Genomic DNA, 26,016 nt, shown 5'->3' on the forward strand with positions numbered 1-26,016 from the left:
AAAGAAGAGAGTTCTTAGCTGCATTGTCCTTGATTACAGTAATCTCACTCTGACATTTCTAAAGGGCATGAATCTCCTGTGGAAAATTCTCATGGTTCTGCCACTGAAATGTCAGAAATCAGATGGCACATTTTAGTTGCTTTTAAGTTTATCAGCATATGAATCAACATTCTGCAAAGAATTTCAGGATGGTGTGCCAAATGAAAGCAAATGATTTAGGCAAACCTTTTTTTATATCCTGCATAGTTCCAGCAGACCTCTTTAGCTGCGATGTAGTATCTCCTCTCATTGCCTCTGCTGCGCAGGTAGTGCTCAGCAATGTCATCAGGGTTCCTCTGCCTGCTGATGTTCACCTTGGGGTCTGTCATGTAGGGGTCATCAAAGCTCACATAATGGTACTCGTATTCCCCACCTGAGCTTTCGTCGCTGTAGGATTCTCCTATCACATACTCGTAGTCTCCATCTGCTCGGGGAAGCCCGATTGTGATGGATGGCCTAAACTGCCGTGGGGTGAGGGTGTCATTCAGCAAGTCTCCGTGCCTGGCTCTGCTCACATCCACCCTTGGGCTAACCTCACTGGCTGCCTTGCTGGCATCTGTGCAACACGGCACTGCTGTGCTATTGGTCCCCCTCGGAAAAAACACACGGCCAAACCCTGTCACGGAACTGCTGGGCTTTTTGGGGTTTCTACTCCTTGGACTCAGCAAGTAGGTAATTTTTGCATCTTCCTTCTTTCTCCTTCGGATCTTGATGAAGGTTCCAGATGAAGTCAAGGTATTGTTGTTGTTTCCCTCCTTTGCTTTCTGAATTGTGTGCACGTGGCTCCCTTTCTGGTTTTCCCCCATTAGATGTGAGAACTCTTCATACTTCTTCATATCCTCCTTATTTATGGATGCTGTACCGTTTCTGCCATGATGATTTAACTTCCCACCAGCAGATTTATCTAAGTTCGCCTCTAATTCCAGATTCATCTTTGCAGACACCAAATTCCATTCCTCACTAGTCATTTTAGATGAATATTTCCAAGCCCCAGGCAATGATGCTTCTAGTAAGTTCTTCACTACAGCAGGGCTGGAATTAGGGGTTGTATTGTCTAACATATATTCTAAAGAAAAAACATCTGCTGGTTTATCTTTGGATATCCTAGGTTCATAAAGGCTGGATGCATTAGACCCATCTCCTACTATGAGGTCCAAATCCAGTGTCAAGTTAACTGTGTGCATGGCATTTTCTATCTTCTTTCCCTTCTTTTCCAGATCATCATCATATTCATCTGGCAGTTGGCCAGTCCCCACCATGGCTTCATTGGATGTGTCCTCTGTATGATGCACAGGATGAGGTGCACCAGTCTTGTCAGAAAATGAGACATTTTTATTTCGGACATGATTTAGAAGGGCATTCATCTTTTGGACAGAGTAAAACTTAATGGCCAGTGAGCTTCGCCTTTTCCTTTTCTTGTTAGTGGTATAATTTCCTCTTCCTGAGCTTTGCTCTTGATGTTTTTCTGGAAAAGATTTACTGTCCTTTCCTCCAGCTGGAAGCTCTTCTGCAACATTCACTGGGCCTTCCCCATTGCTCAGCAAGTGCTCACCTGCAGACATGTTACTGTGAGCTATTTCAGAGTTGCTTTGGCTTCTATTCTGAAATACCAAGTCAGCTTCTCCATCATGTGTTGTAGCTGAAAATAAATCCTCTTCTGCTGTGATTGACGTGTGATTTGACTGGAATGTTTCGGCCTTGACTGGGGGAAGAGGAGTGATATGAGTTTCTAAGAACTTAGAGTTGTTTGTTGTTCCACTACTATTTATAGGTGTCAGACCTGAGGCAGCTGCCACCTCAGAACTCATGGCATCAGTGTCTTCATACTGCTCCCAGGCCAGTGCTGTAAGATTTTGTTTTTCTTCATCACCTGCTGCCTTTCTTGAGCCTCGAATGGAATAAAAAGAAGCCAGGTAATCCTGATAATCTGATTCCTCCTTGTCTTCTTCATTTTCTTGCAAATCTTCCTCAGCTGAGGTGGGAACAGCCTTTCTTTCAGTCTTGGCGGGAGTTAAATCCACAACATCGAATGTTTCATCTTCCTCATAGTCACATTTAGCATCCCTGAATCTCAGCCTCATGCCATAACTCATTCCCGGGGTGCCCCAGGATGCCAAAAGCCAAGTACCTGCAATTGAAATAAAAGTGTTATGAGAGATGACATTGTCTACCATGTAAGTGGCCAAGGCAAATAACTGAGGCTGCTTCTACAGCACCTGCTCTAGCAGACTGCTAATTTTTATTTGGGATATTAATGAGCTCTCATTGCGATGAAAAATAATTATTAATTGTAGACAAATAAGAGCACATATAAATACATCTAGGAGATGGAACTCTTCTCCATAAATTAAGCTGTAACTAGAACCTGAATCCAAAAATAACCCATGAAAGAGATGAATATGAAAAAGAAAGAAACAAATTAAAGGATCGTATCTTTAGATCTGGATCTAAGAGTGAGACCCCTCAAAGTTTCAATTTTATCCTTACTGGTGCATGCACTGCTACATAGATAGAACATTCTGAGTAGAGCAAATACATTCTGAGGCAATGTTGGCAAACACACCGTTTTAAAAGCTTTTGAATGAATAATGGATGACCTTTAATAAGTATAATAAGAATAAAGCAATATGAATTTCCAATCTGACACAAGCTATTAAGATGTCAATCTGAGACATCTGAGATTAATTTAAAGGTTTTAATAATTCCTCCAAAACATAGTCACAACATAAGTTCTCTATTGGAAACCAGGATCTTCAGAGAAGAAAATAGAATCTATTTCCCTAAACAACATCAAATCAAGTTCTTTGCTTGTTACACCTTGCTTTTCCAACTAGCAGAAATGACAGAATAGACAAAATAAACACCCTGAGAAACAAAATTAAAAAGGTCACATAAAATTCTTCCTGCATTGATCAGCTTGAAGTAACCTGCACAGCTTTCCTGATTTCTAACAACAGCATATTTATCAAAGAAAATATGCCCCAGATTGAAAGAATAGATTGCATACCAAAATCAAGCAAAAATACAACTTTATTAATGGGGAGGCTGCCATAAAGTTTAATAGTGTTTTGATGATTCCCTAGTCTTGAGCAATACAAGCCACTTGCATACTTTTAAGGTCTTGATGCTGTGCAATGCATAAAATATATTAAAAAAGAAAAGAGAGATTTTTAATGGGATAAGGATACTTAAACCTTGAGGGATTTTAGAATGATCACTCAAAGTGCACAGACTTAAATGACAAAGAATCTGTCCTTTTGGAAGTAATGCCTTAAATGTGGACTACATGGGTTCTGGTGTCCCTTCTTCCAAGTCATGGTGTTAATTCTAGTAAGACATTGAGATGCATCCCACAGACCAGTGACCTGGTTCAGGCAAGCAACCTTTACTGCTGCTGAATGACCACAAGCCTAAGGTCAGGTGTAGCCATTTTACTCAGAAATGACCAGCAGAATTTGACAGTTTCAGCTCATTTTAGACTGCTCAAGAATGTGGCAAATCTGGAAATCATACAATGGAGTTGATATTGGTTTCCAAGAAGAATCTTGCCTTAAAATTATCATTACTAATCCCAGCATTAATTGTGAAGTGAAAAAAAATTACAAGATAACCAACAAAAAGAGCCTCAGTATGGCATACAGTAATGCTAACTTAGTGTAGCCAGCAAGACTCCATGCACATCACTTGCACTGGGAAATGATTAAACGTTTTCTAGCACTGTATTTATCAGAAGAGTTTTCTTTTCTATTTAGGTAAGTCTTTATAGATTGGAAAGTAAAAAATGTCTCAGAAGAGCTATCAAACACTACAGTTCCACCACTTACCACCATTGTCCATTTCCACTGTGACTGATTCTCCGCTCATTGGGAAAAGGCTCAATGTATCCTCGTATTTCCCTTGATACTGAAAAGAGTGTCCAGCAAGACGGACAGAGACAATCTCATCATGAGTGCCAACACTGGCAAAGTGCCACTGAACCACAGTATCTCGGCAAAATCCAAGGATTTCACTGCTGTCAGACATATAGCCGTTTATTGCTAAAAGAAAAGCAAAGTAAAAGTGGTTTCAGTATTTTTATTTTAAAATTTCCTATTCTTTGTCAACCCACTGGACTCATATTTCCACTGGAAAGAGACTGGCACAGGGCTGAAAACATGGTAATTTCCATCTCTGAAATTATTCTCTCTAAGGCAGCAGGGTGCTGCATCAAAATTTAGTTAACCCTTGTCTTTGCTTCAGGGTCTAGAGCCAGCCTAGCTACTAGTGGCAAATGTGGGTAGGCCTTTTCTCCCTGTCAGCTAGCAACAAAACAAGAGAAAATAGCCTCAAGTTGCACCAGGGGAGGTTCAGATTGTTTATTAGGAAAAATTTATTCACTGAGTGTTTAACCATTGGAACAGATTCCCAAAGTAAGTGGCAGAGTCATCATCCCTGGAAGTGTTCAAAAAACAAGTGAGCACAGCACTCTATGATACATTTTAGTGGACACGTTGGTATTAGGTCAGAGGTTGGACTTGATCTTGGAGGTCTTTTCCAACCTTTCTAATTCTATGATATTTCCTATTTCCTAGTCCAGTGCCACCTGGCATGGTTAGAAGTTCACTGACTCTCTGGAGGATTCCCTGATCACGGGGCTGAGAACAAGCAATTACTGAGTGCTCAGGTTCATATAAGCTTTCCTATTATTCATCTCAGTATCCCACTCACTGTGCATTATGTTCGAGTTATAGAACTTGGGATCATCCCTTTTAACAGTGGCTGGGTTGCTGCAGTACTCCTTGATGTTATCCTCTAGGTACCAGCTCTTATTTTCATCAAACACAGCAAACACTGCCTGCTGCTCCTCATCTGCCTTTTTCTGAAAGACAATCAATGCAGCAGTTACATTTTATCAGCAGACACATGTATTAAGAACTCAGTCCTACAATCTTGTTTCTTACTATGTAAGCAACATAAGGTTCACCAGAGTCCTGATGTGATCCAAAGGGATGGGAGTAGAGGCTCCAAACTTCAATCCTACCACTGCAACCAACTTGTGGTGGAACACTGAGCAAGCCTCTAGCACTGCTGATATACAGGTAGTTTATGACCAGGCTTTCTGTAACAGGACCAGACTTCTGCTTTGACCTGACAAAGCTTCTGACATTTTTTTTTTCTGTCAAGTGATGCTTAAGTCTTTGCCAAGCAAGATTTCAATAACTGGTAAAGGGAAGCCCTCTCCCAGAACTCTCCCATGATGTTTTGGTTGTTCTAGATTCATTGTGCCTGACATTGTCAGTTGCTGTGGAGTTGTCTCTGTTACAGAAAAGGACAAGGTCAGATTTGAATATCTTCAGAGTATGAAAATATAATAGCAGCAGGAAAATGTATTATCAAGTCTAGAAATAGACTTTCAAGTCAGGCTGACCTTTTGTTGATCGTTCTTAGCTCTTGCTAAGAAACACAGAACATAATTCCTTTACTGCTGTGGACAGAGGACTGTTTTTTCAGGAGCCTATTGGTTTAACTGCTCTCTACAGAACAGCTCTCTAAGGGAAGTAAAACTGAATTCCATGTAGACCAAATAATATTATTTGAGCAAAATCTGCCCAAACAAGTTACCTGCACACCCTTTTGCGTCAGTGCTTCACTTTTACAGATCAGAAGTGGGCCAATCAGTCCAGAGGCTATATCTCTCTCAATATTTACAGCACTGTGATACAGCCTTGTAATACATTGTGCATCCTGTGCAGTGGGTTGGTCTGTTTTAGCAATTTTCCACTCATATGTGTATGTTTTCCCTGGTTCAACTCCTCTACTCTGGGTGCCATTGCCTAAGGAAAAACAAGAATAGTAACGATACAAACTCAGAGCCAGATCTTAATATCAAGCTGCACCTTTTCTAATGACATTGATGCATATTGGCCATTAAAAGCTACCTTGAGATAACTGAAGTTCAGCAAGAACTTTTGTCTCTTTAAAATCACAAACAAGAACAGAAAACTAAAACAACAAATAGAGGGTATTTGTCTCTGCTTTGCAGATAATACCTTGGTTTCTCTATGAGGCAACACAGAAGGTTAGTAGAGGCAGAGCACAGAACTGAGGTCACCCAGTCATGCACATTCTCAGCCACAGCACTTCCTTCAAAGCAACAAAACCATCCATAACAGTTAGTGATATAAAAAATATATTTCAAAAATTTTTTTACTTGTGGGATCCAGAGGATAATCAGCTCCTTCTGCATTCTTTGCAAGTGTCACTCCATGGAAATAAATGCTGTAGGGTCGACTGGCCTTATTTTTGAATACAATCTACATTGATAGGCAAATGACAAAAAAAAAAAATCAGGATACAACAAATCCTTGTGATTTGTGATGTGTGAATATATAATGAAGTTACCACTACAGTAGCATTTTTCTGAGTTTAGCCCAGAAAGTGCCATAAAGGCAAAAGGGTGTCTTAAATATTGTTTGATATATAAACCCACAGAATAAATGCCGTTACCATTCTGCTGGACTTTGCAGACCCCACTAAGTCAAGTTCAGCTGCTTACAGCTGAGCTCTGGAAGGTCTAAAAAGAATACTTGTTCTTCCAGCTACTAGGCACACACTATCTCTGGAAATAGGAAGGTATTGACTGAAGTTCTTAAAAACCTTCAATATGGGAGAAAAAAAAATTAAAATCAAAGCTTGTCCCAGATTCTAAGACCCAGAGGGTATACGTAAGGAAAAAGCAAAATTTCCTTCCTATTCTTGACAAAATCAGAATTAAAAAAAAAAAAAATCTCTGTATTTATGTTACCTACTTTGACTTTATCATTGATTTGAGCTCTGATAATAGGGCCCAAGATTCCAGTTTCCTTGGGACGAGGATTTTCCAGACGTTTAGTGAAGCTGGCATCAGTATATTGCCTAAAAATAGCCTTTTTATACCTTTTACCTATAAGATTGGAGAAGTTGTCCAAGTGTTGTGATTTATAGTGTCTTAAAAATAAAGGAAAAGAAAAATTATTAACAAAACTTGAATTAGTAGCATCTATTAAAATACAAAATTAGTATTCAAGCAACTGGTAGAAATCTCACTTCTTGAAAAAAAATCCAAATCCTAAACTAACCTAATCTTTTTAACTCCAAATTCTAAACTGAAGATTAGGTAAGAAGAATCTTGGATGATTTTTTGTGTTTCGGTATTACATATGACCAATTGATATCAGAGTTTACATTTAATTTAACAGTGTACATACAAATAAGAAACAAACTGAAGCAGCAGGTATCATACTTTCAAGGTAAGATAGAAATCACTGTTCTCCTTTTTCAAAGGCCTAGTTGAGCATAGAGGAAAAAAGAACAATTTGCTTACAGGAGCAAAAATTCCAGGAGAAACAGGAACACAATCCCAGTCAGGCACCATACAGTAAGTAATGTTACGCTGAGGTTTCAGACATTAAAATTGCTAATGTTGAGAGAAAAACTAGAAAAAACACTTGGAATTTACACAGAGTTGTCACTCACACTTCAGGAAAGGTTAGTGAAAAGGCATAAACTCTGCAGTTTTTAATAAAGGAGGAAAAATCAGAGCACTGAAGTGATTAAGTAAGGCAGTGTGACTGGCAGGAAAGCTATAAAAGTTTGTTCTTGCAGCTCAAGAGCTCATAAGGGAAGCAAATCATGCCAAAGGAGAACGAGCTGTGCAAAAACTGTATTTCTAAGGAGGTATATGAAACTATAACCCTTACAGAATAAGGAATTTGTTTTGTTCTGCTTAAATCCTCAAAGATTCTTATGAATAATCCTCAAAGATTCTTATGAATATCAGCTTGTAAAGGCTCGTACAAGCACAAATAGCACTGGGGAATTCACAGATTGCAAATTTAACCCCACGGTGCACTGATAGCACTGTATACTATGACATCATGTACGTTACAGAATTCCTTCTATTTCTCTTGAGAAAATAGCCAAATATGCTTACTTATTATGACTTGTACTCCATCTACATTGGTACCATGCAGATATAATTTCTAGAGAGCTCTTTCTTCTGCTCCCTAAACACTTTATTGTACAGAACTTTTATCTCCAGAAATATCCCCTCCCTCCCTTTCTCTTCCTCTTAAGGATTGTTTATTTCAGCAGAATTGATGCTGAAAAGTGTTTCACAAAATAAGCTTATATTCTACTTTGGACAAATCCCAAGTCATCTTATTTTGGGCTCCCTGTGGGAGGCAAAAGAAGGTGCCCACTGTTGAGCTTCTCAGCAAAGAAAGTCACTGAGACTGGTGAGTGAAGGGCCACCATGGTGATCATGGAGCCAGAGCACTTGGCATAGAAGCAAAATTCGAGTTTCTTCAGTCATGCAAAGACATAGCTAAGGGAGCATCTTATCTTTAACCTCAACTATCAAATTTACATTATAGAGAAAGCAGAACCATATGCTTCTCAGAGCTGCATGGTGGAGAGATGAGAGACAATGGACACAAGGTGCAATGTGAGAATGAATGTTTAGATATAAGGAAAAACTTTTTCACTGTGAAGTTGTGAAGATGCCAAGAGAAGCTGAGGGGTCCCTGTACTCGGAAACAACATAAAAAGCAACTGCATAAGGTCTAGTGCAACTGGTTCCAACTTTGCTGTTGGACACCAAGAGGTTCTTTCCAACCACAAGTACCCTCTTATTTCATGTCAACATTCCCTATTATACAGACAAAGTATTATTTTACCTATCAAGGGTGTCTGGAATACTTGGGGCATAATCCCAGGTAACTTCTTCTGCAGCAATGAAATAATCCCAGGTTTTGACCATGAGACGTTCTCTGTAGGAGAGACGACTCTTCTTCACCTCTTTGTCCCCACAATCCCTTACGATGAGGTAACCATGCATTCCAGCTAATTGAGAGGAAACAGGACCATAGTGATTTTCCATCTGAGGAACACTTACCACTTCAGCTGGTTTTTACCCCCAAAAGATATCTCCAGCTCTTACAAGAGAGAGAATGTTCTTATTCTTTAAAACAGAATTCTGATCATTGCTGAAAGATATCACTTTCAAATGATGAACAGAAAATATTCTCATCACATTGAAGTACCTTTAGCTGAAAGTACTCTGTTTCTCAGGCAACAGGTGGTTTCTTACTAATTTTATAGTAGTGCCTATCTATCTATCTATCTATCTATCTATCTATCTATCTATCTATCTATCTATCTATCAGTTCACAGAGACTTAGATGCTGGAGTACTGAATCACTGTTGCTCTGTGATGTGGGTACTGCAGCAAAGCTGCATATAAGAACGTTTTTCAGTTCACCATGCACTTCCAACAGAATGCCCTGTTCTTGGTCAGTTTCTTAGTGAAATGAGAAGACCACCTGGAACAGGCATTTGGGACATAAAGAAGGACAGCTTTACAGGTGCCTAATAACTAGATGTTTCCTTGCCTTGCAGGTGCTTTTGGACAAGAGAAGATATGAGCCACCTTCCTTCCTCAGTCACTGTCATGTTTACGGTGGTTGAGGTTCCTCCCACCAAGTTAACAGCAGAAACTCGACGATGTTTTTGCTCCATGGACTGGCCATTGATATGAATGGAGAAGATTTCTGGCTTAGAACTCATTCCTATCAAGTGCCAGCTAATATTGTCATATGCACAAGCTTCTATATCTGAAAGAGACATGAGATTAGGGTTCAGAATACAGGTAAATCATGTTCCCCAAGCACTCTAGGTTTGAAGTGAATCTTCACTGAAAACTCTAAAAAAAATTGCTATGATCGAAGTTTGCAACAAGAGGTTTCAGAAGCATGTAAATGAAACAGATAAAATCCTGTATGCCAGTGGAAGACAGGTGTTTAAATCTTACCTGCAAGTGACAAACTGACTTACAACAAGCTGGTGAAAAAAGGAAAAATACCTTCTTTTGGAAAGCTGACCTGTCCTTGCTTGGGGAGTAAGGGGAAAGCAGGAAAGACAAAGAAACAAAGGAAGGATCTAAGCTAAAAATTTATGCGGTACCTAGTGACAGTAACTACCCTGTCCAATATTTCCTTTAAAAAATCCCCACTTAAGACAACCTTTTGTATTTGTTCAATGGATGGGAGAGAGATATGAAAGCTTTTTCTTAGGAGAGCAAAGGAAAAGCACTAGCAACAGAATAGCCCCACTACCATCTTCCTAGTCTTCTCACTTAATTGAGTCTTTTAATGATAACTGACTTTGCACACTCTGGAAGTTCTGCACCAAGGATGTTCTATATGTTGTAGAACCAACAATTCACTTAATCAAATCACTCTCTCACCATCAGTTTGCTTAAAAAATGAGCTTATTTAATATTTTTTTAAGCTAGTAATCCTTTTCTTCAAGCATAAGTCTTCTTAGAAGTAACCTCATTGTTCCTATTAGTAATATGGCATTACTTCCTTTCAGCAGCACAGTTTTTCTTCCAGAATTTAGATGCTCACAGACACATTCTAAAAAAGGCTGTATCCCATATCTCTACATTCCCATTCCTGTGCATTAAAAGGAACTGAAGGTAATATTCAGTGTTTGTCAATGTTAGTTTCATTTCACATAAGCCTGAACAGTACCTGGTAACGTTCCATCAGTATAGCCATTAATTGTATACTTGACTGATGCTGATCTTTGCCAACTCTTGTTTTCATCAAACACACCAAACATCAGTACATATTCCCTGTCAAAATGTTTCTGTGACCCATCCTCATTTAGACTTCCTGTGAAGGAGAAACAACAGGTCTTAATTTGAAGCAGAAATAATGCAGATTTCACATGCAGTTGTTAATGTATATTTAATGAGCTTGTTTTACTGGTTAGCATGTACTGGCTGAGCCTGATCAAAACAAGGCCTTAAGAATACTCATAATGTGATTTTTTTTCTGAAAGTACTTTTGGATTGGGTAACCACAAAATCAAAAGTCTGAAGTATTCCAGAGAAGATAAACATCTTCTCTGGAATTGTCTCAGACAATTCCTGGCAATGTGTTGCAGTGTCAAACACCACTGGTTCACAATCCCTCTCTTTTCAGACTGTGAGGCAAGTAGAAGAGTGATGGCAGTCACCAGCAGTGTGAACAGCACCTTTTCAAGCACTGAGGTCATCACCACCTTTAAAAAGCTTAAAACCAACCACTCAGCAAACAACATTTGTAAACAAAAGACTTCAACATACACTGCTGCACTGGATCAGTTACAAGAAACTGTCTTGGCTGATTTTCTGATACAGATGTAATTTCTGTCAAGAAGTAGAATTAATTCTGGACATGCCACACAGAACTGGTGTGATTTTTACTGATTCTTTCTGTAGATCGCTCACACCAAAAACTTCCACTTGCTACTTTCAAAACATAATCTGGTCCCTCTGGATTGCAAGAATTAAAAATTTGTGAGCCTGTTGATTGTTCTACCTAGGAAAAGAGGCAGTGGAAGAAATTATCTTTAATATATTTTTTTAAATTTATGAGAAGCTACAAAGTTCTGTTTTTCTTCACAAAAGAGGCCTCAGATCAACAGAGGAATTTATCTACTTGCCATACAAAGAACATTCAGGCAGTGCTTTAACTCAAAAATCCACTTTTTATAACCTTACCACCTCTTAAATGTGTCAGACTGTGGGAAGCTGACCCCAACCAGCAGCCAAACACCCACTCCAATGCCTCCTCATCCCCAACAGGACAGGAGAGAGAACAGAAAGAACAAAAATGAGAGAACTCATGGGTCAATAAAGGTAGTTCAAAGGTGAAGGAAAGAGGGGGAAACAACAAGCAACACAGAAGAACTCATCATCTCCCACAAGCTGACTGATGCCCAGTCAATCTCTCAAAAACAGTAACCTTGGAAGTCAACACTTCTTGTTCTCCCCACACTGTTACTTCCTCCTCTGCCTCCAGGTTTTTATTGCAGAATTTTGTTAATGGTAGAAAATAACCCTTTGGCTAATTTGTTTCATCTGCCCAGATGGGTGCCCTCCCAACCTCTTGTCCACCCCTGGCACACTGTCTGGGGAGGTGTGAGCAGGAAAAAGAGAAAGCCTTGACACTGTACAAGCACTGTTCAGCAACAGCTCAAACATGGGTGAGTGTATTATCAATGCTAATAAGCCATAAATCCAAAACACAGCAACATATGAGCTGCTGTGAAGAAACAAAACTCCATGCCAGGCAGACTACACAGGTACATTGCACATCTACCAGACACAGTGCCCAGTCAAAAAACTGTGTTCAGAAATCTTTAAAATACACACAGTGAGCTGTTTGCCTTTGTTCTAGCCTGAAAGATACATCCAAATTTTCTTAAAGGTAGTGGTCACACCAGTCCATCTCAAATTCATATACTACTCAAGCCCAGAGTGCATGAATTTGAGAAGCCTGAGAAGGAAGTAGTTTCAAAGTATTTTCCCAGATTAGCTCAACCAGTATCCCATAAATATGCCTATACACAGAAACTGAGAGAAAGAAAACCCAAGAAAATTAGGAAAATAACAAGTCCTAGATAATACTAAAAGCACCAATCATCAAAAAAAATTCAGGAGGAACATAATTAATACTAATGCCACTCCTATGAGGTGATAAGAGTAGGTGTGTTCTACATTAAAATGGGTATCTGTGGGTGAGGAAATTGTCCTTGTGCAACCCACACTGAACCAGCGTTCTGTTTACTTTCAGGGAAGCTTTGAGGTCCAAGTCCATGCAGTCTGCATTCTACACAACATTTTTGACTCAAACTAAATCAAGCTAAATAACTCACAGCACATTCACCACAAGGAGGATATATAATTTGGAAAACCCTTGGATTTAAGGGACCAGCAAGTAGTTTCTGTACCTTACACAATGGCACGGTGTTTCAAATGTCCCTCAAACCAGGGATATGTATCTAGAAACCATTTACAAATGCTACAGACATCAGTTCTTATTAGTGGAGATGGAACTCAATGGCTCAGACTACTGAAATCTGAAGCCTCAGACTGCATGCAAAAACAATTTTAATACTTATAATCTATTCAAACTTGGCCATATCTTCAAATGACTAGCAAAAGACACACTGCTCTGCAATTTTAAACCCTTGTTACAAAAGACAGAGTGTTCCAGTTTCTTGATCAAGATAGCGTTTAAAAGACATTGGGTAAAACAATTATTTCCTGTCTTATCCTCTGAAATGGCCAAAACATTTTGAATGAAGTTTTAAAAAATATTTATTCAAGATGGAAAATGTGAGGTCATATATTTCGCAGTTAAGTGAATGAAAATGCAACCAGTATGGACAAATGTATCTATTAATGTTTTCTGCCCATGCTATAATTATGGGATGGAAGTGCATGAAAGCCGCCATTTAAAAACTTTAACATCTAAAAGAATGATGTTTTACACTGCATGTAAAGATGTAAAAAAGAAAATAATATATCTTCTCTCATTATCATCATCTTTGTTAAGAAATGAAAATGTATTACCTTAAAGTAGTCTTACAGCATTTCATTACCTTTCTTACAGATCAGCAATGCTCCAATCAGACCAGAGTTAAAATCCATTGCCATGTTCTCATGAGAATAATATGCATAAGTAAGACAAGGAAGGTCAGCTTCTCTTGGACCAACTTCTTCTGATATATCCCACACATATGTGTGGAGCTGGCCGGGAAGTAAAGCATCATCTCGTTTTTCTGCAGGTGATGTTCTGTCATCATATAAGGAGCCTTCCAAGATAAGAGTTAATAGGGAAGCATGAAGAAAAAGAGCAATTAAAACGCCTGGAATATCTTTCTACAATCAGTTCCAAAAGTTTGGTTTGATCTTGCTGATATGATACTTCAGCTTCAAAGAGATAACTCATGATTCCACTCACACATTGTTGGAGAGTAGCTATTCTACCACCATCCTGTTTCTTACAGATTAAAGATTTCCTAGAAGTATCATCGGTGCCAAAAGGTTGGGTTCTTCATCAGTCTGACTAGGGTTAGGACAGGATGAAGCCTCAGCCTCTGCTCACTGATGTTCTGCAGAGGGATGCTGCCCACTGTCACCTTTCTAACTGTCTCTCATAAAGCCACTGCATGGGCTGGCACTGCCTTGCTGCCTTAGGCCTTTTGTACACTGCATATCCACATATTGAGCAGTAATGGCTCATGTCTGTGCCTGCCATATCCAACAGATCTGCAGTATGACAAAGGGGAGACAGAGAATCGACATCCAAAGTGCAAAAGGTACATTAATTAATAAAACAGTCAAACAGAACTGCCCATGACTTCCAAGGAGATGTTCTATTCAACTCCATGAGATGTAGTTGCAAAACTCCTTTTGCACCCACACAACAAACAAAGCCTTGCATGAATTTATTTTTAAACTGCAGGTCAGAGCTCTGGCTCAGTACCCAGGGCAGGGCAATCCAAGAAACATGAGCAATCAAACTCCCTTTGTGCTGGTACAGACATTTTACTGTCCATTTGGTCATAGTTTATAATCTCTTTTTGCAGGTCTCATGAGGGTGTGGAGCAAAGCTGAGCATTAAATGCTGAGTATCAGAACAGCATGTCAGGAAGTGTTCATAATACTTATATTCCTAGTGTTACACTGATGAACAAGAAAGGAGCTAACAATACACGGAAGTTGCAATCCAGGATCAGCACATATTTGTGTTTCACATAGCCTCAAACACATATCTGGACCCCTCTCAACATTTCATGCAGTAGTCTCCAAGTAAATGAGCAAAACATGTAGTTTTTACAGTATTTACCTTCTTCATTTTTGCTGTAAACTAGGCCCTGAGGGTGAATACTGACTGGCTTGTCAGCCATATTTTTAAGGTGAACCACTAAAGTGTCTCCCACTTCAGCACGCAGGATTGGTCCCAGAAGTCCTGTAGTTATTCAAGATAAAGAAAGAGGAAAATATTAATAAAACAGTATGTTTGGTGAAACAGAATTGTCTCCCCCTTTAGAAAATATTAGCTCTCAAAGTCCAAGTTCCAAAATTAATGCAGAGAATGTAATAACACTGCAGTGAAGATTTACCCATAAAAAAGCATATGGATACTTAAAGCCTGTAGTGCATATTCTGAAATGTTATAAATTATGTATCTGGCAACTAGCACCTAAAAATCACAGGAAAATAGTAGATTTAGGTGAAAAAATGTTATTTACAGATACGGAAAATTTATCAAAAGATTCATCTTGTAGTTCATTGAAAATTTCTAGGCATGTTTCACATACAATTTAAAGAAATAGTTTTAGAAGATAAACATTTTATAGTTAAAGAGTTTAGAGAAAGGCATTCAAACATATTACTTTAAGTAGCACTCTGAATGCCAGAAGTCACAGAACAAAGAGATCTTTCAGTTCCCAAATGTTATCCAAGTAAATAATCAGTTACACACTGCAAATTTCTTGAGGCATTTCCTGCAAAAAGATTTCAGGAGCCTGTATTCTTAGTCCCCATGTTGCAAAAATAAGCAATTGAAAAAGCTGCTAAGACAACTTTTGGCTTGTTAGTCTTTTTTTTTTTTGTTAACTATTTTGTGTATATTTAGTTTCAGGGCTCAGGCTCCTTCACAAGGAATTCATAGTGTCATTGCTGTGGCTGTGCCAAATCTAAACACATGTGGTAAATCTCATCAGATGCTGAAAACCAAGGGAACAACTTGGTATGGTGCAACTGATTTGCAGACAGACACATCCTCTGAAAGCCCAACCTCTCTATGGCCTTTGGAAACCTCATTCCTGCACTGTAGAGACCTCATCCCCTGTTCCTATTTGGTTTATGTGCAAATAATGACACAAAATGGACACAAAAATACCAGCTTGTTTAGGTTGCCACTGGCTTTAAAACAAGTAACAAATGAAAATCCTCAGAACATTTCATTCCTGTTTACCTGAAAATGTATTTGCTGGTTTTTCTTTTTTAAAATCCACTTCATATTCTCTGTAAGAAATTTTCTTAAATACAGGATCTGAATGTTCCAATCTGAAACCAAAAGTTTAAAAAAAATATTGAAAGGACAAAGCTGTTTAATTGATATCTCAAAAAATGAATCTTGGAAATATATTTAATCACTTCCACATTTTGCTGAAGGCAAAGCACACAGTCCAACTCTTTGTAGTGCATTCCCTTCTCCCTCTTAGTCTATTGAATTTATGATGTTCCTGAACCAGATAATTTCATATGGGCCATCCAATATCCGTACTTAGAATAGTTCACCACTGATTTTACTGGTGGTTTTTATGAGTCCTTTTGATTCTGGGGTAAAGATGCCTTTATTTTGTCCAAGACATAGAGAAAGATGTCTCAACCATACCTAACCTAGAAAGCATCAGTCAAAACACAGTGAAAGAAACCTAAATTTCTGTTTATTCAGCCCTATGTTTTAACTTTAAGACCCACCAGAAGGGTTTTACAACAGCATTAAAAGCAAGCTCCTTTCACAGGAATGACTCTGGAGGCAAGCACAAAGCAGTTCTCTTACAACAACTAAGAATTTCACAGCAAGTTAGAAAATGAGAAACACTGCAAGTGCCCTTAGTCTTGTTACATAAACAATTTGGCACCCAGGAGACCACACAATGTTTTCTTAGAAAATATTTAGGCAAGCAGAAGGAAACCTGCACATGACACTTCTGCAATGGAAACAATGACAAGAAGAGGGCTGAAAGGATAAGAAACCTTCACACTTATTGGTTGATTTACTATAGTATTACATCAGTAATTCCACTCGTTTTCTTTGTAATACCCTTTCAGGTCCTTTTAAATGCCACATTTGACAGTGTGAGCTGATGGGCTGCTGAAGCATGGGGAGGCTGAGCACAGAGAACAGAGAGCCCACTTCAGTGACATCCTGAGTCCATAAGGGGGAGATCTCTTTTGGAAGAGATCTCTTATAAATTCCTCTGCAGCCCTCTCTCACCACAGCAGTGTCAGGCAGAAGCAATTAGTGTTTCAATTAATTCCCCTCTCCTTAAAGTCATTAATAAAATTTTGTTTAACTCTTTAAGGGCAAGGATGGGATCCATAACCTTCATTAACCGGAGCTGTCCTAATGTGGCAATGCTAAAGAGAATAGGCATGTAAGACTGTAGGGTAGAAGAGGAAATTTATCAGCGCCAGTTCTATAGTGAGGAGGAATAAAATACCTAGCACACTAACAGAAATATCACACTACACAAGCAGGTTTAGTTATATAACTTTTAAGAATTGCAGCAGCAACACTTCAAGATGCACAGATTCACTCTGTGCTGAACTGCCTTATAGATAAATAGCACTTTTACATGGTAACAAACCTCTGCCAAAATAAGACTGACACTTAGAGATGTTAGGTATCCTTTTCTAGCCTGCATGATTGGAAAATTGAGGAAATAGTTCAGGAAGAATCCATTTTCCTTTTAGTCTCTCTTCAGTTATTTAGAAATAAAAGCACCAAAGTATCAGATTCTTACACTGCATTTAGACATTCAGCTTCTACTGAAATCAACACAAGTTACATATTCCAATACCTTTGGGATCCAAGCCATTAACTCTTCCTCAGTGAGTATATTTGTTTTGTGTTGTGATGTGCGTTGTTTTGATTTTTGTTTTTTTTAGCTGGTAGTTTTGTTGGGTTTTGTTTGTTTGTTTTGGGTTTTAGTTAAATTTCTATAAGCTCTGCAAAATCTATCTGCAATGTGACTTGCTCTAAATACTTAGGCAAGGTAATTCAGTAGACATTGCATATAAAATACTGCTGGGTTATCTCAGAGAACTTCAGCAGATGTTTTAGACAGTCTTGCGAGACTCTACTGCATGAAAACACTCCATCCACAGTGTGAATTCAACCAAACAGCAGTTGATGCTTACACTGATGTATCCAGTGCAGAAGAGAATAAAGTTCTAAGTAGTAAATTCACGTCCACGTCAATAATTGAATTGCATTTGGCCTCATAATCCTACATTTAAATCCTATTTTCTTCTGTCTTGCCAGTTCAACATTATGCTTATACAGCTACATTAAACTTTCAAGGGGGTTTTAGAAATCACAGAATCTTTATTGGAAAAAAAATAGTTAGAAAGTTACAATCTGAACTGGAAGTATCTCTTCCATATTATCCTGAAATGCAAGACATGTTTAGAAAAAAAAATCTAAACTAAAAAAGGCAAGTCATCCACCTATATATAAATATATATATAAAAAAGCAGCAGTATCCAAAAAAAGTTTTAGTGTAGGAGGACAAGTAATTTAAAATCAATTTTAATGTTTTATTTTTAGTAATTTCACTCTCTAATTTAAACAGAATTCAAAACTACATCCAAGTTCTGTAATCTGTAGTATTGCACTTGCAGTGTTTATAATTCTAAGGATAGTGGTAGTAATAAAAATAACATATTTTATATTCTTAATTGGTGGATGCAGGTAGGCTGGCCACTGTACAATGCTATCTGAAAAAAATAAAATCAATACTCTCACTTAATGAAGCAGAGCAACACTTGATTTTACAACCTGTATTAATCAGAACTCAGAATGTACATTTCACAAAACTCCTGAACAACTCAGAAACTGAACAGCTAATTCCAAAGTTCATCTGGTTTTGATTTAAGTGAAAGTGATAGCATCAAAACTGGAGCATAATTATTCCTTCAGCAAATTCTAAAGCCTGAAAGTTTTTGAAATCTTACCAAACCGTGGCTCAACTTAATGTTGCTCAACATCCATGCACCTAAAATAAATACATTAAAAAACCCCAAGCAACCAACATTAACCTATGCAAAACTGACAAAATCAAGTCCGGGAGCTTATTTAACAGAAGTGCTCTGAAAACATAAAGATATTTCTATCCACTAATGCAGAAAATAAAAAGGAGCTTTTAATATGTCACTGGCTCTAGTTCAGATTATGCTAGTTAAGGTCAACCAAGTTCCTCTGAAATCAGAGCTCCAAAGACTGGGCTCCAAAGTCCTCCTGGGATCTGCAATTCCACAAGGAATGAGACACAAACCACTTTTCAGCCACAAGGAAGGACTAATTGAATCCTTATCCTATGCTTTGTTACCTGGACTTTTCCTCAGGTTCCGGTTTGTAGGTCCAGCTCGTGATCTGTGCAGCTATATAGTGCTCCCTGACCTTCATAGCTCCCGCCACATGCTGCTCTGAGTCTGGCCACCATGAACCAAGCAGAAGCAAGAGAAAAAGCTGCAAGCAGTGCAGTGTCATGGTAGAGATGCCTGTTGATGCTGCTCTGGAAGACAAGGCAGAAACCACTGCTTTTATTGCTGTTGCTGCTTCTAACTTCCCCTCAGATATGAAATAATTATGATGCAACAGGGTAACATTTGCTCTGCGCAGGTCATTGCTCTTCACCTCTGCCTCCCCTTACTGACAGGGATCCAATAGAGATAAAAAACTGTTTAAACTACCTTCCTTCCCCTCCTCCACACCATCTCTAGCAAGAGACAAGCACCAAGGAGAAGCAGCTTCAACCCCACTAGGTGGTTGGGTCATTGTGTACTGAAGCTGCAGGATATCAGAGGCAGATTATTTAGAATACTTCAATTACAGGATGTTTGACTTGAGTGGTTAGGAAGAAGGGGGGCATATTTTCTATCTTCCCAGAACACAGAAACCCAGCACATGGCTGGCACTGATGGAAATTTCCTAGGTAGATGCTACACCTCCTATGAAATCATTACCAAGTTAAAAACAAAATACTGAAGGATTAGGTGCAGGGAGTAGAATTGGGTGCACAGCTAAAATCTAGCTCAGATCCCCATGTACAGCATGCTCATAACAGTAAGGCAGCCACCTTTCCAAACATTGCCAGCTTCAGCTTGATTCCCACTACACTCCCAAATACCTCAGCTAATAGGTAACCAATGGGCTTCTCAGTGGCAGCTGCCAGGTCAGACTGGAGACTTTTAATCTAGTCTTGACTAGAGTCTGTTGACATTTATCTAATAAGAAATTATTAGGAAAATACCTTTTGATATGATAATTACCAATGTCAACAGTATTGCCAAAAATGTTTCCCTGCTTTTGCCAGTGCTAAGAAGTTGGTCAAAACAATACGTAAATTGTTGATCATGCTTCTCACACACTTGATTTCTAGAAAAATTAAAAATCCTATCTATTTTTTTTTGTGGCCAGAAAATGAAAGCAGCATTTTCAATAATGTTTTGCTAATATTTTAATGAAAAAATTACCTAAACCCCCAAATCAAAGTAACTCCACTCCAGCACTCCAGAACTAGATAAAAAGGACAATATTTCATTTTGGATTACTTCAAAGAAAACTTGATCAATTCCAGGTTTGATATATTTTTTTAACAGCAGAATGGCCTAACTGGCAGCTTGGTTAATTCTATCCAAACTATATGGTACCATAAGGCCTTAGAAGAAATATAGAGAAGATGGCTGAAAAAAAATGATGAAAACCAACAGCTAAATGCTCACTACCAAACTTCAGGATCATTTGGTGCATAAACATGAAAACCATTGTGTTCATTTAGACAGCACTACCAACATCATGGTATATTTCTTTAAACAAATCTTCCTGTGATTCTGTTTAATGAATTAAGTGTTTGCATTTGAAATTTCCATTATAAGTAGGCTTCTAGCAATTTTTCTTTTTAATAAAAAGCTAAAATATTGCAGGCTAAAAATTAATACCCAGATTACGTTATTAACACCCCTTGCTTTGTGTCTGTGAGCTGGGAATCATCAAACCTGACATCAATTTGTTACTTCTCTTTTATCCATTTTGAGGAATTTGGGAGCTCCATTTTTGAAATTTCTTAGTCCACAGATTATGCAGTATCACTCTAAAGGTAAGAATTTCTTTCGTAAGTGCGGCTGATCATATTGATAGTTTTAAAAAACAGTATCAAATAACACTAGAGATACTTTCCATTAAGCTACCATTGATTACCATTTGTTACCCTTCTTTAACCCTTTATAAACAAGAAGTCCAACACTGCTTCCTTATTTTCTCCTCACATTTTTAAGTAACAATGTAAAATTCACCTGCCTGAAATTATCTGCATCAGCCTTAGGTTTTTTCTTTTTTCTTCTTTTATTTAAGCTACTCCATCACAACTGTATCCTTTAGACTCTATGAAGTTTCAGTGTTCTGAAAATCATTATTAATAATCCAAAGATGTTGTTCCCTTCCACCTGATCATTAATTTCTAATATCTGCAATTATATGCTGTCTGATGTTGTGAAAGTCTAATACATACATATAATATCTTTTAATTAACACTGGTTACCTGCAAGATATTACTATTGGTCCATGACAAGTGACTCTAGACTATTTTCTTTCAGGCTGACTCTTCCAAGTCAATGCAACTTTCTTGGGTATTCATATATTCAACTGTTATCTTTTTTTCTACTTCACAACACTGCACATGCTGCTAACGTCATATTTTATCCTCATTGCTTACTGACATGTTCAAGAGTAAATTAAAAGTCGACAACAACATCAAAAAATCATATGGTCAAAAGCCATGCACAAAGGAATGTGGGTCCAGTGCAGGCTGCCAAGTCAATCTCTGCAGCACAATGAACACAATGAAGGCTATTTCCAAAACAAAGTAGTAGCTTTGGGATGCACTGATACTGAAATGCCAAATGGAAACCAAGCATGGAAAGAGAAGCCTAAGCAATATATTTTAACACTAAGAGCGGGTCTGCATCTTCAGACTGGGCAAGATTATTGTCTATTCCGACACCCAGTAATTATGGTCCTGATTTCTTGTCATGTTACATGTGAAAACATACTAAGGATATACTTGCAGTCCTGCTCTAAAAGCTGACTTGTAAAATTAACTGGCAGTGCCAGTTTTCCACCTAGGCTGGGTGAAATAGCCTTGGCTGATTCCGAGCAATCAAGAACAGATCTTTAAAAAGAGATGTTAAGCGGCGTTATGCAACTTGCTGCTAATAACAAATTAGGATCCATAACAAATTTGGTTCTACTTCATCAAAAAAATACCCTACGTGACAGCAGTCATATCCTGATGCCTGCCATCAGCTTTCACAACTGGTGACGGAGAAGGAGCTAGTACAGAGAAAAAAAGAGTTGTACAACAATTGCAGAATCGTTTGCTAATAAAGCCCTAAGAGAGATATCTCTCTCTCATTCAAACACACCAATCAATGCACAGCGGCCCAGCAGTGTACTTTGTTTAGTGCAGGGTGAATAGGCTTCATGGGCAAACAAGGAGTTAATTATTGAATCAGTAGTGAGCACGTGGTTCTGAACTAGGTAAAACATGGGGGGGGGCACTTACCAAATCTGCCAGGCATAACCGGGAACAGAGGCCATCAGCCAAATGTCTTCACTTCTGCAAGTGGGCTCTAAAGCCAAGAAAGGTTAACCTGTGAAACGGCTGAGTTTAGAAGCTGAAAGTAGGTGTGCTATGCCAAAAAACATATTAGCAGGCAAAAAGAAAAGATGGCAGAGAAACTGAGACTGTCTTTCAGAGAACAAGTTACAGAAAAGGTGATGTATGTGTTTTGATGACAGCCTCACAAGAACACATTGTGTACACTGCTAAGGGAAGGGAGGCTGTGTGACTTCTGTGGTCATAAAAAAACTAAAAGGCAGTAAGAATGTAGAAGTGCATTTCAGTTTGCCCTGGCACTTCAGAGTGCTTCAGAAGACAAATAATAATGTTGATTTAAACCTAAATACATTCACATTTTAAACTTGTTATTTTTCCTTAGCAGACAAGCAAATGTCCCTTGTTGGAATTGGATGTTTCTCTAGTCGATGTTTGCTAAAATCAATTATTTAGTAGGACCCAAAACTATTTGTACAGAGATGCTGAATTCAGTTAAGTTACAGAAAAAAAAAAATTTCCTAAATGCTGTAAAACCTAATTCAATGCTTTAACGAATTTGTCTAAAACCACTGGCTTGTGGTCTGAAAAAAAATAATTTTAAGGAACAAACAAGGATATACAAGCTTCCTCTCTTCAAAAACTGTGTTAATGATATCTCACTTAAAATTTTGGACTGACTCAAGTGAAGCCTATTTTTTTTCCTTCCTGTGTGTTTAATTTTTGCCAGAAAAATTTCAGTTTGACTCAACAAAGAATTTTGCTACTACTCATTGTTTGTGTTCTCTGTGTTCCAATTTGTCTTCTTTACTAAGAGATTTCTGTATTTGCCTAAGCTTACAACTGATACACACCATGGGAACAGCTGGCCTCATGCTAAGTCAGTCTAGTAGCATATTCATCTTGGATTCCTTTCTGTAGAGAACAACAGCAAGGATACCAGTGCAAGAGTTTGCAGCGAGGAAGTAATTTTTCATAATAAATCCCCTGCAACTGAAACTGGACTATCAAAAAAAGAGAGAGCCTCTTATCAAGTTGTACACATCTGCTTCCAACAATAAGGACGATCTTCTGAATTAATTAAAATTTTCATCCTTTGTGCATTGAATTTTCTACATCCAAGTTTTTTTTTCCCAAATAATAGACTTAAAATAGATCTTGCACGTTACTGGCATAAAAGGCTATTTTCCAGTACAAAAGCAGATAGGCATGTTTCAGAAACATGAAATCAGCAAGCTTTTAGCATAAAGACTATAAATTAAAACTGTCCCTACAGACTTCACAACACAGACAAATTCATAGCATTCTAGTTCTCTAGCAATGGTTCAGGCTGTTTGTTAGCAAGCTAGTTAAACAAACTACTTTCCCACACCTAAAAATGCTGCCACAGAAGGACAAGGTTGAAATTGCCCTGTTTGTTTAACACTATTTCCATCCTTCATTACTCGTAGCTTAGGCTTTGATTAGATTTTTAAAGTACTAAATACAGAACTGCACTTCCCAGTTACCGCTTTGATTTTTATCTTACAGATTTTTTCACTGAGAGCAAGTACTTATTGATATTTTTAATTTTTTTACTATTATTATAGTATTTTTACATTTCATGTAAATAGATATTCATGTAGATATCTGAAGTTTGACAATAGGCTGTGACGGTCATTATTTTACATTGCTGTGAGGTTATTCCCTTTGTATCATAACTCATTCACTATGCATAATCTTTAGATTCAGTAGAACCAAAATTTCACCCACACCTTCACTGCATGCAGCACCTGTAAACAAGAATGTACCCAAAGTCAAGATCAAGAAACAGAAGGCAAGCAAAGAGCCACAAGAACTGTAAGGTGTGTAGTAGGAAAGTGAGCAGAGCAGAACTTCTCAGAAGCTCCTCTGATGCATAGACAGAATTCAAATAATTAATAATCATGTAGGATTTGACAAAAGCTTTAACTGAAGTTACTATGTTTGCATGTTTATAGTAGCTCCTACAGCAACAATCTTTGGTTCTTTCAGGAATTTTAAACATTAATCCCAAAGGAAGAGGAGGATTAAGGTACAGTACAACTACTGCAAGTGCATCCAGGTCAAATTTGCTTGCAGGTACAGCCACTTTGATAAGCAGCCAAGCAGAGCACCATGTCTTAGTCACCAAGGACTGGCTTTTGTGACACCAGACAGTGCAGGGATAAAAATGTCATAAGGCATTTAATATCATGGTGATGATACAAGCCACTGCAAGCTCTCTTCAGTTCTGCTGTGCCTCTTTTTCTGTTAGGATCAGAGAAAAAAGCCTTTTTTGGGTTATGCATTAAAAAAAAATATAAATCATGTCACTTGCTTTCATCAAAAACCTGACAAGGAAGAATGTGGTATTTTATAACTTAATTTACTGGAGACTTATGAAACTAATTCACCTTCTTAAAGGAGGAGAACATATCTTTTAGGGAAAAGGATGTTTCAAAAGATTCTGATGCATCAAAGGAAAAATATACACATCACTACCGGTTATTTTAAGTCATACTCCCTCTCTTTGCTCCCCTCTAAACCCCTCTATTTATTGCATGGAGGACAGCTGCTTCCTTTGTTACCAGAAAGCCCAAAACATCTTTGAGATTAGTCTCATAGGCAAATTCCTATGGCATGACTCAGTGGGTGTGGTTAAGTTTTTAACAGGTTTCAGCCAGCATTACTCTTCACTTACATAGACATTGCTTAAGATACTGTCCAAAAAAGAGGAAGTGAAGACAGATATCAAGAGCAAAGTCATTTTTAGCATAGAACACAGAACCTGATTATGTGTTCCCATGTAAGTAAGAGCACGGTACACAGGATAGCCAAAACAGGGACCAGCTCTGCCAGGACTGGGACCAATCTTCCTACCCAACATTAAATTCAGTCCATTGCGGACATCCAACTTCTGATTACCTTGCAGAATGCAAGATGGATATTTGGGAGACAAAAGTGCTTTCCGGTTTAAGTGAATCTAATGACTATAAATATATGCACAAATACATATACAGAGACATGATGGTCCTTTCCTCCATTCTTCATTAATAAAAACCTGACATTTTACACGGCAGAAAGCAGCTGCTGGATGCCTCTGTAATATATGAATCCACAAACAACTCCATGTGTGCTCATCCCAAGGAGGACACCACGCTATTAGACTGGCAATTAGTGAAGCTGAGGCAGACGAATAATCAAGATTGAACCTTGCTCTGCCACAGTAATCTTTTCCCTTTACCCTCAAGCTGTATTTTTGTCAATAAGACTGTTCTTTATTACAAGACAAACAGATTACATCATCAATATTCCTCTTTTGTCTCCCCAGATATTCCATCTTTAGAGTTACTCAAGTGTAAATCACCTTTCAAAGACTGGTTAGTTACAGTTACTTGTTTAAGCTGTAGTCAAACTTTCCTAACAAGACAATCACTTATTTTTTTAATCTTCTAAAATCTTCTTCCAGCTAGAGGAAATATAAACACTCATAGCTGGAAAAAACCCTCCACAAAGCTCTCAAGTGAATCTAAATGGGAGGGGGAAAAAATAAAAAATGCAGACTTTTAGGAATCAGCAACAAAGCCAAAACTTATTAGGCTTCTACTACAAAAGTGGATTTCAGTTTCTAACATACATGGAAATAATCTCACAGAAGGAAATTAGAGGAATCATGGAGAAAAAAATCCCACCTCTTAGTGCAGCATC

The 26,016-nt window shown here is 38.1% G+C and overlaps 1 protein-coding gene across 2 annotated transcripts in view; it reads right to left on the minus strand.

Annotated features, from left to right (window-relative positions):
- Nucleotides 1-25,872, minus strand: part of F5 (coagulation factor V) — a 40,024-nt gene extending 14,152 nt beyond the window's left edge. Inside the window, exons 1-14 of one of the 2 annotated variants that reach the window (XM_088158896.1) lie at nucleotides 22,258-25,872; nucleotides 19,024-19,209; nucleotides 15,879-15,970; nucleotides 14,745-14,867; nucleotides 13,495-13,707; nucleotides 10,593-10,736; nucleotides 9,450-9,671; nucleotides 8,736-8,901; nucleotides 6,828-7,005; nucleotides 6,230-6,332; nucleotides 5,641-5,852; nucleotides 4,747-4,897; nucleotides 3,864-4,076; nucleotides 226-2,167 (exon numbers count right to left, since the gene is read on the minus strand). In XM_088158896.1, coding sequence (XP_088015022.1) covers nucleotides 226-2,167; nucleotides 3,864-4,076; nucleotides 4,747-4,897; nucleotides 5,641-5,852; nucleotides 6,230-6,332; nucleotides 6,828-7,005; nucleotides 8,736-8,901; nucleotides 9,450-9,671; nucleotides 10,593-10,736; nucleotides 13,495-13,707; nucleotides 14,745-14,867; nucleotides 15,879-15,970; nucleotides 19,024-19,184 — 3,920 coding nt within the window. In that variant the 5' untranslated portion in view covers nucleotides 19,185-19,209; nucleotides 22,258-25,872. Of the gene's footprint in view, nucleotides 1-225; nucleotides 2,168-3,863; nucleotides 4,077-4,746; nucleotides 4,898-5,640; nucleotides 5,853-6,229; nucleotides 6,333-6,827; nucleotides 7,006-8,735; nucleotides 8,902-9,449; nucleotides 9,672-10,592; nucleotides 10,737-13,494; nucleotides 13,708-14,744; nucleotides 14,868-15,878; nucleotides 15,971-19,023 lie in introns of both variants that reach the window. The other variant, XM_014878604.2, reaches the window with a different exon arrangement.
- Nucleotides 25,873-26,016: the final 144 nt, after the last annotated feature.

Source organism: Sturnus vulgaris, chromosome 2 (assembly GCF_052056855.1).
Source record: "Sturnus vulgaris isolate bStuVul1 chromosome 2, bStuVul1.hap1, whole genome shotgun sequence".
Lineage (NCBI taxonomy): Eukaryota > Metazoa > Chordata > Aves > Passeriformes > Sturnidae > Sturnus > Sturnus vulgaris.